This window comes from Tupaia chinensis, unplaced genomic scaffold, assembly GCF_000334495.1.
Source record: "Tupaia chinensis unplaced genomic scaffold, TupChi_1.0 Scaffold147038_1, whole genome shotgun sequence".
In the NCBI taxonomy this organism is placed as follows: domain Eukaryota; kingdom Metazoa; phylum Chordata; class Mammalia; order Scandentia; family Tupaiidae; genus Tupaia; species Tupaia belangeri.
In genome coordinates, this window is record NW_006206889.1 from 804,894 (window position 1) to 822,309 (window position 17,416).

Genomic DNA, 17,416 nt, shown 5'->3' on the forward strand with positions numbered 1-17,416 from the left:
CCTATGGATTCCGTGCCTGAGATGACAACTGGATACAAATTTCTGCAAAAAGAGCCAGCCCTGCTAACTGCAGGCTGGTCCCACTGACAGGGCGCTGAGGTGCAGCCAGCAAAGGGACTTCAGCCACAGATCCCATGGGAACATGCATCACATCCACATCACCCCAAATACTGCCAACTGAGGGAGGGGATATTCTGCTCACGGCCTCACTACCAAGCAGGGGGTTGCGTCCCAATCCCCCACCACAGAAGCATTCCTAGTGGGCAGCCAGCTGCCTCACTCAAGGCCCAAGTGCAGAATGCTATTTCTAACTTCTCTCTTAGTAGAAATTTTTAAAACATCACATCATTTAAAATGGTTCCGCAGCCGAGGTCAACATTTAAAGCAAGCCAAGAAATCAGAGCGGGGTCAGAAGTTCTCTTGCAGGTCAGGTGTACTCACAGGAGCTGGCGTCTCTGGGCAGCGCTCATCCGGCTGAGCTCCGCGGGCCGGGGCTTGCTGCTCACCTTGCTGTGGACACACAGAAGCCAGGTCAGCACAATGCTTGCTGCACTAAGAACCTTCCCTGGCAGATGCTGGTACCTCCCTGCTCAGAGCAGCCACTGCGCTGGCCCAGCTGACCCCATTACCACAAAACCTCAAGTCCAGGCACCACTGCCCAATGGGCATTTGGCCACTGTGCCAGGCTGGGCATCCATAAAGAGGGCCTGCCCCTGGCTCCTGACTCCCGCTAGTTTTCACCACACACTGAACCTTTCCCCCACCCCACCCCACCCAGAGGCCCCCCTGACTGAGGCCTATGTACTGGCAGACTGGGTGGAAATGGCCCGCTGGGTAGAGACCCCACCCTGCAAGCACAGGCAAGTCCCTGCAAGGTAGAGAACATGTTCCCGCCCTGCCAACCCATCTCTTTAGAAAAGGTACACAGCTATTTTTAAGCTGGTCCCATGGCCCAGTTATTAATGGAGCTGGATCCCACATGGCTGACTGCAGTTCAAATCCTGGCTCTAAGAAGCTTGAAAAACATACCAGGTGTGTGTGCATGTTTGCCTCAAATCTTGGCAGGGTAGAGAACAGAGAAGTGATTATGGCATGATCGCACCCCCACTGGGGGGGAGTGCTTTCTCTGCACACGTGCCCTCTGGGAGTTAAAACGAGTAGGATGCTGGTGCCAGGAATTCCCCACAGTGCCTGCCCTGACTATACCACTGAGGACTCTAGCTGAGCGCCCTGGGTGCCCGCACTGAGCCAGGAATTGCCCACTGGTCCCTGACACTCCCTGCCATCTTCCATACCAAGCTGGACCTCAGCTGGTGGCAGGAACAAGGTGAGAGAGCACCCTCCATGGCTCCCCATAGGGCAAGCACTTGTCTCTGGCATCACCCCATATGGGCTCTCATATCCCTGTAGACAAAGCACACCAGGGCAGCCCCACCCACTGGCCAAACATCAGAGACCCTCACTTCAGACCTGGGCAGAAACAGGATGGGCCCTGTGGGGAGATCACACTAGACTTTCTTCCCATGCCTCTGTGGCCTGGCCTGCTGATGACAAAGGTACCACTCAGTGACAAAGAGAGCCAGGCAGGGTGGGAAAACTGCTCAGAGCCCTTGGGCTCACACTTAAATTTAGCCTCCAGACCAGGAGACCTGATCTTTTATTCATGTTTCTTTTAAAATATGAATGAGAGACTTTTTGTGTCTGCTCAAAATAGTGCCTGAGCCTCACTTCCCTTCAGTCCCACCCCAGCCCATGTGGGAAGGGCTCTCAGGGCCCACCAGGATACCAGGCTTCTCGTGCCTCCCAGTCCTCCACTAGCTCAGAGCTCCAGCTGGACCAGGGTACTTGGAGGTGCTCTGGCTCAAGGATGGAAGTGCCCTTCTGCCCACAGGGGCTCGACCAGCCTCAGAGCACTGATGCCTTCCCTTCAGAACCTCAGGCAAGCCCCTCTGCCCCAGGAGACCTCAGTTTCTCCACTATAAATTGTCCCTTTAGGGCAGGCTGTGAAGATGCCACTGGACACCACGGTGGACACAGGGCTGCAGGCTATGAAGTCTCTGTCCCTCTCCCAAGCCTATGAGGGTGTAATGAGCCCACACAAGAGAGCTCCAAACAGTTAGAGCTCAGAAACACCAACAGGGCAGAGCCCTGGTCTTAAGATGGAGCAGTGAGGACAGCCCCATACACCCCTGCAGAGGAGCCATCATCTCTGACACTGCTGTGGCTAGCTCTCTACCAGCCATGCTGGCCTGAGACCTGGGGAGGTGTGGACTCTGCACTAGCCCAGGGGTGCTCTGGGCATCAGGGGCAGCAGGTCCGAGGCATGGCCAAAGCAGTGGGGTCTCATGGCCGCGTACCTACACCCACTGGCCTGGGGCTCTCTCTGGCCAGCACAAGACCAACTTCCTAGAGAAGCCCATGTTACCAATGAGCAGGTCACTGGCAGTGGGACTCTCTACAAATGATTCTGGTCTCAGAAAGCAGCTGTGACCCCTCCAGCCAGAGCTTCAGGGCCGGGACTGGGACTGTGCAGGCCAGGTTGGCTATGCAGCACTGCCTGCCCAACTCAGAGCGTCAGAATCCCCCACCCACTCTGCATGGCAAGCATCACTGGGCCATGCATGGACCTACACAGAGTGGATGGACTAGGGCCTTAATGACTGGGGAGCCTCAGCATATCCCCTCCATCTGCAACCCCAGGACATGCCTGGAAGGGGCAGGGAGGACAGAAACACTAGTCAGCCATGAGTGTGCATGGCAGGCTTGCCTCAGAAAGTCACCACCTGGTGTGTACTGCCATGAATGGGACTTCTCACCAGGAGGACTCCTGCCCTGGGGAAGGCAAGGGAGAGGGCATCAATCCAAGGCTCCAAATACTACCTGTGAAGAACAACTGAGGCCAAGCCTAACCTAGGAGCTGAAGACCAGGAGACAGTGGTCACGGAACCCCAAACTTTTTTCTTTTTTTTTGGAGAGATTTTTGCTATAGGGCGCACGTGCTCGCCAGAAAGACAGAGAGAGACAAAGAGACAGAAAGCGAGAAATTACCCCCCCCAGGGGGGGATGGCCACGCCGCAATCCCTTCTCCATTCTCCTCTTGGGATCTTGGGCATGCACACACACACGCGCGCGGTGTGAGTTTAAGCCACCAGGTCTGGGACTTGAATCACAGTCAACTACATGGGAGTCCAGTGACATAGCCCTTATGCTAATTGCTGGTCCCAGGACCCCAAACTTTTGACATGGGGTGGGATGAAGGGACCAGAGACAGAGCACACCAGCCTGCTGCCTAGTGACAGCTCTGAAGCACGTGTAGCTCAGTCACACTTGGTCCATAATGGTCATGAGGCCAACTCCACAGGAAGGAGACACTTGGAAGTGCCCTGCCTCAGCCTCCCCTGGGCCAACAGTAACCCACATCTTTTCACTATAGTAAACCACGACCGTGACGGTGACAGCGACCCATGAGTTCTGGGGGGTCCTTCTAAGAGTAAGTGGTCTTGGGAACCCCCACACTTGCAGCTAGAGTCAAAAGTGAAGATGGTCTTAGAATTTGGCCCCCTAACAAATACACTCACACACACTGTTCTGATCTCTCAGAGGTCAGGATGCCTTAGTCTGTTAAGGGTTACCTAACAGAAATACCTGGGAGTGGGTGATTTTACAAAGAAACATAGGTTTGCTCAGCCTTTGGTTTAAATGTTCAGAATCAACTACTGAGAGGCTGCAACATAGCAAGGGTAGCATCGTAAGCAGGGCAGAGCGTGGTCTGTGTCCACATGTCCTGTGCCTGTGTACTGTTGTAAATGTGCCTGTGAAATGTCTTAAAAAGAGGCCTTGTAGGTCAGCAGGTGGCGTGGTGAAGGTACTGGGCTCTCATGTGGCTGACTATGGGCATGGTTCGAGTTCTGGACCTAGAGGCTTAAAAATCATGCTAGGGGACTGGCAGGTGACATGGTAGTAAAGAGCACTACCCACATGGCCGACCATAGTTCAAATCCTGGACCTGGCGGCTTGCTTTCTCATTTTTTCTTTCTCTCTCTGTCCCTCTCTGATCAAATTAAAAATAAAAATAAAGGAAGTTAAATAAAATAATTCTAAAAAAAAGAAAGAAAGAAAGAAAGAGAGAGAGAGAAGGAAAGAAAGAAAGAAGAAAAGAAAAGCATGCTAGGTGCATGTGCGTGCATGCAAAAAACCCACACAAAATCCCAGAAGAAGGGATTGCAGTGTAGCCATTTCCCCTGCTTTGTCACTTTCTCTCTCACTGCCCCTATCTGTCTCTCGCAAGAGCATGTGCCCTATGGCCAAAAAAAACCTTAAAAAGGGGAGGGGGGGGCTCATGTTCTGTTTTTATGAACCATCAGAACTCTTGGGGCACCCACCCTAACCCCCCAATATCCTCCCAAAGTCCTCACCTTCGGCACCACAATCAAATCAAGTTATCACCCTCTTAATCCCACTACAATGGCTGACACATGAATTTGGGGGTATCCATACTATAGCAGAGAGCCTCGGAGCAGGAGGCATATTTGGCACAGGTGTTTGTTCAGAAACTCTTCATTACAAGGAATCAGGCTGCTTGGGGACATGGCTAATGCTAGGATGGGATCCAGAATGCCCGAGATAGGCTTGGAGCACCCTGAAACACTGAGAGCAAGGAGGTGCTAAAAACCACCCCACATCAATGGGACACATCAAATGGACCCAGGAGCCAATGAAAGGACTCCCAGCAGCCAAGGCTGGGATAGTTCTGGCAGCCAATAAAGTCGTACTGGACAACAGCCCAAAGTATAAAATAAATATTCAGAGTCCGTGCTGAGATAAATCAATGGCTGATAAACAAATGGGGTAGAAGAGTAACTGTCCTGTGCTGAAGAGTCCAGTAATTGGGCTGGCCCCATCGTTTAGTGGTTAAGGGAGCCACAGTCCACATGGTTAACAACTTGGTCCAAATCCAAGCCCTGGTGCTTTGAAAAACATGCAGGGCCAGTGTGCATGTATGTCCAAGTTCCTAACAGAATGGAGAAACGGAAGAGAAGGGATTGTGGGGTGACCATGTCTCACCAGGGGTACTTTTTCCCTTTCTGTTTCCCTCTGGTGAGAGCATGTATCCTTTGGCCACTTAAAAAAAAAAAAAAAATCAGAAAAGTGAATGCAGACACCCTCTTCAAGGAGGTGAAGCCCCATGCCCTGTCACCATGCACTATGCAGGTGACATCCTCCCAAGAACACACCGTGGGTAGGGAGGGAACTGTGCAGTGAGAAGCCTGAGCGCGACCTCAGGTGGATGTCACCCTCACAGTGGGAGCAGGTAGTGCTGTGTGCCTTGGTATGTGACATGGTGGCACTTTGCCTCTGTGGGCTTCCTCCCCACAACCACAGCCCCACCTCTGTTCACAACAAACATCAGATGCATGCCAGTCGACCCCAAAAAGCCTGGGGATTTTGTCGGAGTTGGCCATGTCATCAGAACCTGAGAATCAGAAACTCTTGACCAGGGAAACCCAAGGAGACAGGATGAATAGATGTCTTGTATGTCATAGGTGAGATCCTGAAACTTAAAGTAGGGGCTTCCACCCTGGAAAGCCAGCATGGGACAACCTGGCTATGCAGCATACCCCTGCCCGCCCTTCCCTCCCACGAAGCGTGGGAGATCCCCAGATGTGCCACTGCCTGCAGCCCCTCTTTCTCTCCAGACAGAAATCCAATAGGAAAAAGTTGTTTTATAAAAGGCAAAATTAGAGACACAAGTAAGTGATGAACACCTAGCAACCGGGGTAGCACAGAAAACACCAACCCCTTCCCACATGCCTCAAAGCAGGCATGGGCATCCACACCCAGGCCAGGCAATCCGAGCCGCCTTTCATGGAGTACTCCAGCTGCCCCTACCCTGAACATGGGCATGACTCCACTGTGTAGAAGGCCAGTGGGGTTCTCAAGAGTCCACAAACCCCGGGAACCAGCAGTTAGCGTAATGGCTATGTCGCTGGACTCCCACGTAGTCGACTGCGGTTCGTGTCCCGGACCCGGTGGCTTAAAACTCACGCCAGGCGCGTGTGCGTGCGTGCCCAAGATCCCGAGAGGAGAATGGAGGAGAAGGGATTGCGGCGTGACCATCCCCCCTGGGGGGTGATTTCTCGCTTTCTGTCTCTATGTCTCTCTCTGTCTGTCTGGCGAGCGCACGCGCCCTACAGTGAAAATCTCTCAAAAAAAAAAAAGAGTCCACAAACCCCCATGCTGGCTAGAGGTATTTGTGTGGAAGCTTGTGTGCAGGGCCAGATCCCACTCCCCAGGGCTGGGTGCTGCAGGGTCTCTCCAAGGAGCACCCAGCCCACAATAGCAGGCAGGATTGCTGTGCACTCTAGGCGCCAGCTCTTGGGGAGAGCAGTGAGGAGTGTGTAATGCTCGTGGTGACTGGGCTTTGCCCCTTCCCTGAGTACATTTGCAGAACAGAGCACACGCATCCCCCCACTGAGGCCAAAGGCTGGGAGGCTGGGACTATGCCTCTGCAGTCAGAGCAGCACTCCACCAGTCCCTACCCCATGAGGTCATGCTTGGGGGCTAAGGCACCTGGAGGTCTGCAGTGTGATCCCCGCTCACTGTGCCCTGTGATGGCCCTGGACACAGAGCATATGCTCCCTGGTACACCACAGGCACAGTGAGGTGACAGGAGAGTGTGCAGTGCTGGGCAGGAGGATAGGGAAAGGAGACTGAGAAAGGGATGCTGGAGTCACCACCTGCAGAGGAACAAGAGTCCAGTGGGTCCCTGGCCAGGAGTAAGGGGAATGTGTGCAGGTGCTTCCATGCCACTACTGAGCATGCAGAAGCTACACATGAGGCGGGACAGGGAGCACCAACATAGCTGGTCGGCAGAACGGTGAATGAGCCAGACAGTGGGCCCACGGCCCTAAAACTGCCCTATGGACTCAACCAGAAGAGGGAGGCTTTCTATATCTAGACCAGGCTGGAGCCCAGACTCACCCTGCAGCCCGCGTTGGACATAAATCAGTGGCCCTATTCCCTGAAGAGCCCCCAGGCCTGGACACTCACCGCCTGGGGGGCCGCTGGTCATTGGCCTCCAACTCATGCAGCTCAGGTAGTGCATCCTTCAGGGGCTGTAGGTCACCCACTACCACTGTGGCACGCCGCTTTCGCTCCTCCCGACGCTTCTGCTCTGCCAGCTTTATGGCCTCAATTTCTGAGGAGAGGAACAAGGATTAGAGAGAACCCATGTGAGTCCCTGAGTCCCCGCATGGGCCATGCAGAGGCAGCAGCCCAAACTGGCAAGGGCTTACAGTGGGGAATCAGGAGCTGCAGGGAGCCTGCCTGTGCGGTGTGTCCTCTTCCCTGCTACCCCACACTGTGCTCATAGAACCTAGGGAAGGCTGCCCAGGGACTTCCCCTAGCCACAGAGTAGGGCTGTGTAATTACAGGGCTAAGTGGGGGCCGCCCAAGCATGGAATACAGGAAGGTGAGGCCAGCCATCAGCAGGCAGGGCCATAGCCTGAGATTCAATTTCCATTAAAAATGTACTTACTTTGAGCCAGCTAGGGGGTATAGTGGTTAAAGCAGCTGGAAGCCATGTGGTCAAGTACACAGTTCAAGTCCTGAATCCGGTGACTTGAAAAACACACCAGGTATGGGACCAGCAAATGACATGGTGGTTAAGGTGCTGGACTCTCCCATGGCTGACCAAGGTTCAAGTCCTGGACCTGATTACTGGCTTTCTCACTTTGTCTCTCTCTCTGGGAACCAGCAGTTAGCGTAACGGCTATGTCGCTGGACTCCCACGTAGTCGACCGTGGTTCGTGTCCCAGACCCGGTGGCTTAAAACTCACGCCGGGTGCGTGTGCGTGCGTGCCCAAGATCCCGAGAGGAGAATGGAGGAGAAGGGATTGCGGCGTGACCATCCCCCCTGGGGGGTGATTTCTCGCTTTCTGTCTCTATGTCTCTCTCTGTCTGTCTGGCGAGCGCACGCGCCCTACAGTGAAAATACTGGACTCCCACATAGCCTATCACAGTTCAAGTCCTGGACCTGGTGGCTTAAGGATTACACTGGGCTTCTGTGCATGCAAACCCAAAATCCCAAGAGGAGACTGGAGAAGGGATTGTGGCATGGCTACCCTCCATGGGGGGGGGTGCTTTCTCTGTGTGTGTGTCTCTTTCCAGCAAGCGCATGTGTCCTCTAGCACACATTTTTTTTTTAATGCACTTATTTCAACACATCTCATTAAATACACCTTCAAATATGCTATCTGCCTACATGGGTGGGCACGCAGATCTGGACAAGGTCCTGCTCTCCCAGGATGCAGCAGCAGAATGAGGGTCCTGTGATGCCCCCCTTCCCAGGGAAAAAAACCCGAGGAGAGCAACAGGTAGCTGCTCTCCAGTCATGCCTCCTGTCAGGCAAGTGGCCCATATGGCAAGGTCTGGAAGGCCACTGAGTAGCAGAGGTTTGGTTTTGCTCCAGCTGCTGACAAAGACCACCCAACTCCTGGTCCTCAGCAGCCCCCAACGCTGTGGGAGAGGGCTCAGAAGCTGTGCCTCTGGAATAGCCTGAACTATAAGGAGATGACCCAGTGCTTTTCAATCCTGCCTGGTATACGAGAAATAGTTTCCTCAGAATCTCATCGAGGCACCTCTTCCCAGAGAGCCAACATGCCATAGAGGGTGGAAGTGGCAGCAGAAGGAAGTGCAGGCTGCTCTGGGAGTAGAGAGGCCCCAAGGCCAAGGATCCAAAAAAGCAGAGCAAGACCTGTCCTTTCCAGGGAGACAGACAGGAACGCCCAGACACACAGAGTGGGGACGGGCCCAACTAGGGGCATCCAGGGTGTGCAGGGGTGGTTCAAAACAGACCTGGCAGCATGAACCACATCCACAATAGCCAGCGGTCCCAAGGCAGAAAGCCTAGTCACCACAAGATATGGCACAGCAGGACTGGACAAAATCCATGACCCTCTCAAAATCAAAGCTACAGCAAAACCATGAATATTACAAAGTTATATAACTAGCAGTTAATATAATGGCTATGTCGCTGGACTCCCATGTAGTCGACCGCGGTCCGCGTTCTGGACCCGGTGGCTTAAAACTCACACTGGGTGCATGTGCATGCGTGCCCAAGATCCTGAGAGGAGAATGGAAGAGAAGGGATTGCAGCGTGGCCATCCCCCCTGGAGGGTGATTTCTCGCTTTCTGTCTCTGTCAGGCAAGCGCACGCACCCTATAGCAAAAAAAAACTCTCCAAAAAAAGAAAAAAAAAGTTGTTCCTTGACAGAAAATCTAGAGTGAATATGGTAAATGCATCTCATGGCAGTACATCAGACGCACGCAGTTACGCTCAGAACAAGGAACGGATGCTGTGATCTCACAATGAGCCCAGCTGGCAACTCAATGCCCTAAAGAGGGCGGGAGAGGCAAGACCTTGCTGGGAGTGCCATCTTTGTCTCTCTTGCTCATGGAAGAAATAAAACAAAAAGCAGATTATAAACAACAGAAATTAAAAGTGTAGCAAAAGAGCCAACCATCCCAAGGGACCCACACAGAAGCAGTCCCAGGGAAGCTTGAGTGGAAAGCAGTGATTCAAACTAGCTGGCCATATTCCTGGGAAATTAAGCTGCATCTCCCCCTCACTACTCCTCCACGTTAATTATGCAGAAATTAAATACTACAAATAAATAAGAGTCAAAGGCCACTGTGAAAGCTGTTTGACTCCAAGAAAGAGAAAATTACAATCAGGAAGTCCAATTTTTACTTATAGGTTGGCAAGTTTTAAAAACTTTTACCAACATCAGAGTTAAGGAGAGTCTGGGAGCTGCCAGGTAGGTGGTTATTGGAGGACAACTAGGGAAGGAAAAGGAAAAGGTCAGGTACAACACATGGCCATCCCCTTCCCCCATGGGCCAAGGACTCATAGCACTGGAACATCTGGAAACGGGCCGTCTGATGGAATGTGGCAGCACTGCCCCGGACCCGGTGGCTTAAAACTCATGCCGGGTGCATGTGCGTGTGTGCCCAAGATCCCGAGAGGAGAACGGAGAAGGAACTGTGGCATGGCCATCCCCCCCTGGGGGGTGATTTCTCGCTTTCTTTCTCTCTGTCTGTCTCTGTCTGTCTGGCGAGTGCATGCACCCTATAGCAAAAAAAACCTCTCAGAAAAAAAAAAAAAACTATCCAATGAGAAGTCTTTATGACAAACAGTGCTGAAACAAATGAATATACATATTGCAAAAGAAAAAAAAAGAGACCTTGACCACTAACTCATACTACAAACATTAGTTCAAGAAGGATCAGAAACCTAAAAGTAAAAGCTAAAACTAAAAAGTTTTTAGATGATAGGAAAAATGTTCATGACTTGAGATTATGCAAAATTTTCTTAAACAGGACACACACAAACATAATAGCCTTATAAGGAAAAAATATAGAAAAGATTTCTCAAAATCACACTTCTGGGCCTAGCCTGGCGGCATGGTTGGAAGTAAACTAAACTTCAGAGTTGGAAGCTCTAAAGCTGAATGCAGGTTCTCACCCTAGGCTGGCCTGAAAACACACAAGATACATACTATACACAGATACCCAGGCTCCAGAGAAGCCATAACAAGACCCTATGGAAGGCATTTCACTCTCTTGTGTATGCACATGTGCTCTCTGCCACGAGTGAAAAAAGAAACTAAAAGAAAAATTAAACTTATGTTCATCGATAAAAAATAAGATGGACCCCCACATGTCATCTATAGTTCAAATCCCCAGCCCAGTCTACCTGAAACGCACTGGGCATGTGCATGAGTGCCCAAGATCCAAAAGGCTGGAAGGAGATTGTGGAATATCAAACCTTGTGGAGGGTGCTTTCCTCATGCATGCATGCACATCCTATCACGAATGAAAGAGAAAATGTGAAGAAAATGAACAGGGAAATCACAGAGTCTGGGAGAAAAAAAATTTGCAAAATATACACCTGCCCAAGGACTTGTCAGTAGATTATACAAAGAATTCATGAAGTTCATTAATAAAGGCAAGAAGCATCATGAAATGTGAACTTCACAGAAGATGAAGCACAAATGGGTAGTAAGCACATGAAAATGCTCTTTAATGGCAACAAAAATTACCACCACTACGATATACCATTTCCCCATCCCAGTCGGCCAAGACTGACGAGACCTACACCACACACATCGCAGAGCTGTAGAGCGAGACGCTTACATACCCACTTTGGAAAAATGTCTGGCAGTTGCTTATAAAACTAAACATCCACCTACCCTATGACCCAGCGTTCCATTCCTAAGAATTTACCCAAGAGAAATAAAATATGTCCACAGAAAGATTTGTGAAGAATGTTTGCAGCTGCGTGAATCACAGCTAAAAATGGGGAAAAGCCCAGGTGTCCATCAATAGAATGGCTAAGAAATGGAAATTCATACAGTGAGAGGCAAGGGCCACAGCAACGGTGACATACAGCCTGGACAGGTTACAAACAACATCCGAGCAGAAGCCAGATGCAAAAGTACTTTCTACATGATCCCATTTATAAGACGTCCAGAGCAAAAAAGCGAAACTTAAGAAAAAAAAAAAATGAGGTCAGACAGTGGTTACTCCCTCTGGGCACAGGGAATCTGAGCAATGGTGCTGGCCACACCCTGAAAGGGGTTGGGCTGCATAGACACATTCACTGTCAGAAATCACTGAGGATATACTTAAGATATGCATTTCATAGTATGCAATAAGATCTTCAAAAGAAAATAATATAAACAAGTACTGAACTCTAGCTGATTATTTATGGGAAAGTGTACTGATACCTCCAACTTTGGAATACAAAAAACACTCCAAGTATTGATGAACAGATAAAAAAGAATAGATGAACAGTCATGTGATCAAGAAGTAAGGGAGTAATTATAAAATCTGCTTGGTGAGTACAAGGGTATTACTAAAATTGTTCCCCCTTTTTCTGGGAAATTGTTCACAGTAAAATATCGAGTAGAGGCCAACAGGTGGCATGGTGGTTAAGACAGCAGATCCCACTGCTGACTCTGCAGTTCAAGTCCCAGAACTGGTGGCTTGAGAATCACACCATACGTGTATACATGCATACCCAAGATCCTGAGAGAATGGAGGAGAAGGGACTGCGGAGTGTCCTGGGGCAGGGGGCTGATTTCTCACTTTCCTTCTCTCTCTCTTTCTCAGGTGAGTGCACATGGCCTATGGCAAAAAATATTAAAATAAATAAATGAAGGGATTGCAGAATGTTCATTCCCCTGGGAGGTGATGATATCTCACTTCCCCCTTCTTTCTCTCCATAGCAAAAACAAACAAAAAAACCTGCAAGGAAAAAAATGTATATCATTTTTTAACATGTGAGAATCTTAAGAAAATATTCCAGAGACCAGCAGTTGGCATAATGGCTTTGTCGCTGGACTCCCATGTAGCCAACTGTGGTTCAAGTCCTGGACCTGGTGGCTTAAACTCACGCCGAGCACATGTGTGTGCATGCCCAAGATCCCGAGAGGAGAATGGAGAAGGGATTGCGGTGTGGCCATCCCCTGGAGGGTGATTTCTCGCTTTCTGTCTCTCTGTCTTTCTGGCGAGCACGTGCACCCTATAGCTAAAAACTCTCAAAAAAAAAAAAAAAAAAGGAAAATATTCCAGGGACCAGCAGATGGTGTAATGGCTACGTCGCTAGACTCCCACGTAGTGGGCTATGGTTTGAGTCCCGGACCAGGTGGCTTAAACTCATACCGGGCACATGTGCGTGCATACCAAGATCCCGAGAGGAGAATGGAGAAGGGATTGCGGCATAGCCATCCCCCCTGGGGGGTGATTTTTCACTTTCTGTCTCTCTGTCAAGTGCACGCGCCCTATAGCAAAAACTTCTCCAAAAAAAAAAAAAGAAAAGAAAAGAAAATATCCCAAATTAATTTGACAAAACCAGCAGAATCACACTGAAAAGATAACAGTGAGAAAAAAATTCCTCAAATTTGACAAGAAAACCTTTAAAAAACACTAGCAAATACTCAGTATCATGAAAAATAACGACATTCCAAAACACAGTGAGTAAGGATTGTATCAAGCTATAGTGAAATATCTGGCTGGAAATGCATGAACGCTCCCGCTGCACAGGAAGACGCAGAAAGAGTGGGAAGGATGACCAGAGCCTGAGAGGAGCCTGAGCCCCAGCCTCCCACCCACACACTGCTGTGCATGGATGCCTTGTCACACGCACGGCACTCTGGGATGACACACTGCCCTGTGGGAGCTTCACAGCTACAGATATTTCTGAACATAAAAATGAGGAGACTCAGGCATACATGTGTTGCTTTAGTAACTAAAAATCTCATCATGGGTACCAAAAATAGGCAGTTTTACAAAGTGCTGAGAGTGGCAACTCCCCGAGACCACCTGAGGGAAGAGGGAGCCAGGTGCTACAGGTGACCAGCAGATTCTGCCTACCAACTGCCCCATCTCCTGCTGCCCAGGCCCCCTGACTGCCCTCTGTGCCTCAGTTGTCCCTCAGCCACTGTATGCAACCTCTAGAGTCCCAACCAAGCCTCTTGGGCACCTGGTGTGGTCCCCAGCCTGTGTGGTCCCTGGAGCAAGGTTGGCCCAGCCACCCAGAGACCGGGACTTGGTACTTACTCTGCAACCACCGCTCCCGCCGCAGTTTCAGTTTTTCCTTCTTGGGCAGGATGGTTTTTGTCTCTGTACCTGGGGACAGAGAGCAAAGGGTGAGGCAGCTGTCCAGAATGACAGCTGGAGTCCAAGCCTGAACAGCTGAGGACAAGCCGGGCAGATGCTGAAGGTGCACGGCAGTGCCCCTAGCACCCTGCCACCATGGTGGTGGTAGTCTGTGCCTGGGTGAGACAGCCAGTCTGGCCCTGCCCCTCACAGGGCTCCCTGCTGTTGGGGCCACAGTGGTGAAAGACTCTCTAAGCACAGTGTGTTCTGAGGTGATGGACTGGCTGCCTACCGCTGAACCCCTGGAAAGCCCAGGCAGGCATTTACCAACAAGGAGGCCTGCCCACCACTCCCTACCAGACCTCCAAGGGACACCTGTCCCCACACCCTTGAGCACGCCTCACTGTGACCCTGGCTAGCTGCCCCAGCACCTCCCTTCCACGGAGGCAGACACAGGTATAGGGAGTAAAGAAACTGGAATAGAACAGGTGCTGCATTCCTGTCCTGACCCCTCTCCAGTACAACCCCAAATCTCCCCCATGACCACAGGATGACAGACGTGGACTCTGGACCGCCTGGACTGGAGCTTGGAGAGAACGTGGTAACCCAGAGGAAGGCACCTCTTGCTGTGCTCACCACCCAGGAGAGGCTGATGCAGCACCACCCTGGGTCTCAGGGCAGCAGAAGCAAGTGCTGCCTGGACCTGACAACCCAGGAAATAAGGGCATTGTCCATAGAGCTGGGGGACTCCCAGGCCACAGGAAGGCCACATGGCCACCCCAGTCCTTGGGCAGAGCTGCTGGTGGGCTGACTCACGTGAGAATGACCAAGACAAGACTGTTCTGACCCCTGTAGGTTGGGTCAGAATGCGCTGGACAATGGGCAGAAGGACAGCTTGCTGCACAGGAGAGCAGTTCCATCCATCTTCGAGTTAGGGGTGTCTGGCACCCTGCCCGCCCCAGGCTCCAGCCCACATGGACACAGGGGTAAGAGGTTGGAGGTGGGGAATAGGTGGAGGAGTGGAGTAGGACAACACAGGGAGCAACACAGGGAGCAACACAGGGAGCCCGGTGACGGCACGGGAACGAGGGGCTGATGCTGAGGAGCCTGGGAAGACCCTGCTAGGCAGTACTAATGAGCACCCCCTTGCATCTGTTGCCCTGAGCCCAGATACGTAGAGCCCCAGCCACAGGTCCACGTCTGTGCCAGAGCTGTCGAGCCAGGGCCTCACTGTGCCCACTATCAGACTGAGGAAAGACCCACTTCTCTTCAGATGGAGGCTCCAGCGGAGGCACGCGTATCCTTAGCCTTCACTGACTTTCCCTGAAGGACACGGTTTCAGCCTTAAGACACACATCCCCAAAACACACCTCCATAGGGTGCATGTCCAGAATTCTGTGATTCCTGTGCATTTCCCTGGCCAGTTCGCAGCTCCATGAGGCTGGAGGAAAGACAAAGTAGAAACAGTTCTGGCGAGGAAGGCGGCCATCCTGGAGCGACTTCAGATTTCACTGCAGGACCAGTACGAAGCCTGCCAAGTCCGTGACGCTGCAGGGAGTGTAATCCCTCCAGTCCTGGATGCCGGCAGCCCTGCGTGTCCCTCAGACGTGCTTGCGCTGACCTACTTTCCTCCACACTCATCCCTGACTTCACTCCCTGACCAGGGGCAGGGAAGCTGCGACCTTGCTATCACTCTCAGCCGCAGGGCTGCTCAATATGGGGAGTGAGGCTGCATGGGGCCGACAGTGAGCCAGCCCCTGGGATCCCTGACGCACCTCTGGCTGATCTGGCCACAGACCCCCCTCTTGTCCCGCACACACACATTAGTCACCAGGCCTGGGGTGAGAGCAGCTCTGTGTGGTGTCACAGGCCAGGGGGTTAAGGGGTGAAGAAGTAAGGTGTCCATGAGGTTGGGCACAGCACCAGACATAAACATGGGGGCGGTCAGGGCTGCAACTGGGTTGGGGGACCTCTTTGGGGCACATAGAGGCTGGCTAGGAAGTGGGGTTGGCCCTGCAAGTCCTGCATTGAGGGGGGCATTATGGCCTCCCAGGAAGTGTCAGCTGAGGACCCCTCACATATAGTAGGAGGTCACTTCATCCAGACCACCACTTGCCTCTCCTTCCGCTCTGAAATGACTCAGAAAGAAAAGGCAGATTCTGAGATGGCAGAACCTGACCCACAGTCACCCACGTGGTGCTGGGATGAAAACGGGGCCAGCCTGGTCAGGAATGTTGAAAATGCTGGCACTAGGCCCCTTCCTGGCTGGGCCCTGGGGAGCTCCCAACACCCAATCTCCATGGCACCAGGGAAACAGGACCCAAACACGCGGTTCCCATCAGCTGCTAAGGACTTGGAACACAGCAGCCCCTGCAGAGACTGCCTGGAACTGCAGGCCCGCAACGCCATATCCTGGCCTGAGGAACAGGAGCAGGAGCTCATAGAGACCTGCCCACCACTCAGAAGCACCTGTCTGCTCCTCCCAACAGCTCAGGGGCACTGAGCGAGACACTGGGGCCAAGGTCACATGCAGACAGGGCAAGTGTGTGCACCCCACACAGATGACAAGCAACCTTATGAAGTCAGCTTGTCTGTGCAGGTTTCTAACTTGGTAATGAGGCACATGGCCAAGCTAGCAGACCAAACCTGTGTGGCTGCGTACTATGAATGTCACGTGAGTAATCACCATAGAAATAGCAGCCCCAGCGAGCAGTCTGCTGAGGGTGGTCCCGAATGCCATCCTGTTTCTAGGCAAGGTGTTCAGTTGTGGTGCTGTCCCAGGCCTACCCCAACCACAGCCAACTGTAGTCATCAGAATGCCGGATGGCCAGGTGGTGACCCGTGGTGTGGGCATGGGCTGCCTAGAAGTCCCTCTGATGAGAAAAGCGAAGCTGAGCCACCGTTGTGGCAGCATGAACTCTGCTCTGGAACATAGCCAAGTGGCTGCCCTATCAGAGCTGTGGCTTCTCAGTTTGAAAAGGGGGCCATGTGGCAATGGCACACAGTGTGGGTGAGGGGTCCTGGTTCTAACAGAGGAGCCTCATGCACCAAGCTTAACTGCCTAAGCTCAGTAAGAAATGACACTACACAAAAGTCACATGGAACTGTGGGCTCACCTGTCCCCAGAGGACGGAGGATAGGTATTGCATCTGTGGAGGATGTAATTCATGGGGTATTGTGGACATGTGTTTTAAAGGAACCATACAGAAAAGCCAAAGTGAGATTGGCTTTTCTGCAAATGACACCAAGAAGCTGTGCCACTCATTTCACGACGAAGATCTGTCTCACGTGTTGGGTGCTGGAATCGTGTCCTGGGCATGGGAGTCAGAAGTAACTACGGTTACAGAGCTATTGCAGAAGCAGGCCCACAGACCTAGAGAATAAGGTGAAGTACTCCGTGCTGTGGCCCCTCTTGACCCTGAGTCCTCGGCACCACAACTGCCTGGTGCACGCAGCCCAAAATGCACCTATAGGGCTGGCTCACCACTGCGGCCAAGAAGCGAATCATCCACCTCACTCTCCACCACAATAAAAGGTCTGGACAGATTTAGTATGTGAAGAAAAAGGGAAACTGTAAACGTGCTACAAAAAATGAAGTCACAAAACACAAAGAAAACAAGTTTTACTACATAGAAATTTAAAACATGTGCAGGGAAAAAACTGAAAGAACAAATTCAAAATGAACTACCAAGGGGGGAAACATCTCCAATACTAAAGCAGGTCACCTTCCTATACAGATTTTGCAAAAGCAATA

At 51.6% G+C, this 17,416-nt stretch overlaps 1 protein-coding gene across 3 annotated transcripts in view; it reads right to left on the bottom strand.

Moving 5' to 3' along the window:
• The window catches only part of SLX9 (SLX9 ribosome biogenesis factor), a 37,641-nt gene that overhangs the window by 2,880 nt on the left and 17,345 nt on the right, over nt 1–17,416 (bottom strand). The window contains exons 3-6 of one of the 3 annotated variants that reach the window (XM_027768634.1): nt 15,033–15,103; nt 13,624–13,692; nt 7,051–7,198; nt 442–510 (exon numbers count right to left, since the gene is read on the bottom strand). In XM_027768634.1, the coding sequence (XP_027624435.1) occupies nt 442–510; nt 7,051–7,198; nt 13,624–13,692; nt 15,033–15,099 (353 nt within the window). In that variant the 5' untranslated portion in view covers nt 15,100–15,103. The remainder of the gene's footprint in view (nt 1–441; nt 511–7,050; nt 7,199–13,623; nt 13,693–15,032; nt 15,104–17,416) is intronic. The other 2 variants (XM_006169415.3, XM_027768633.1) reach the window with 2 other exon arrangements.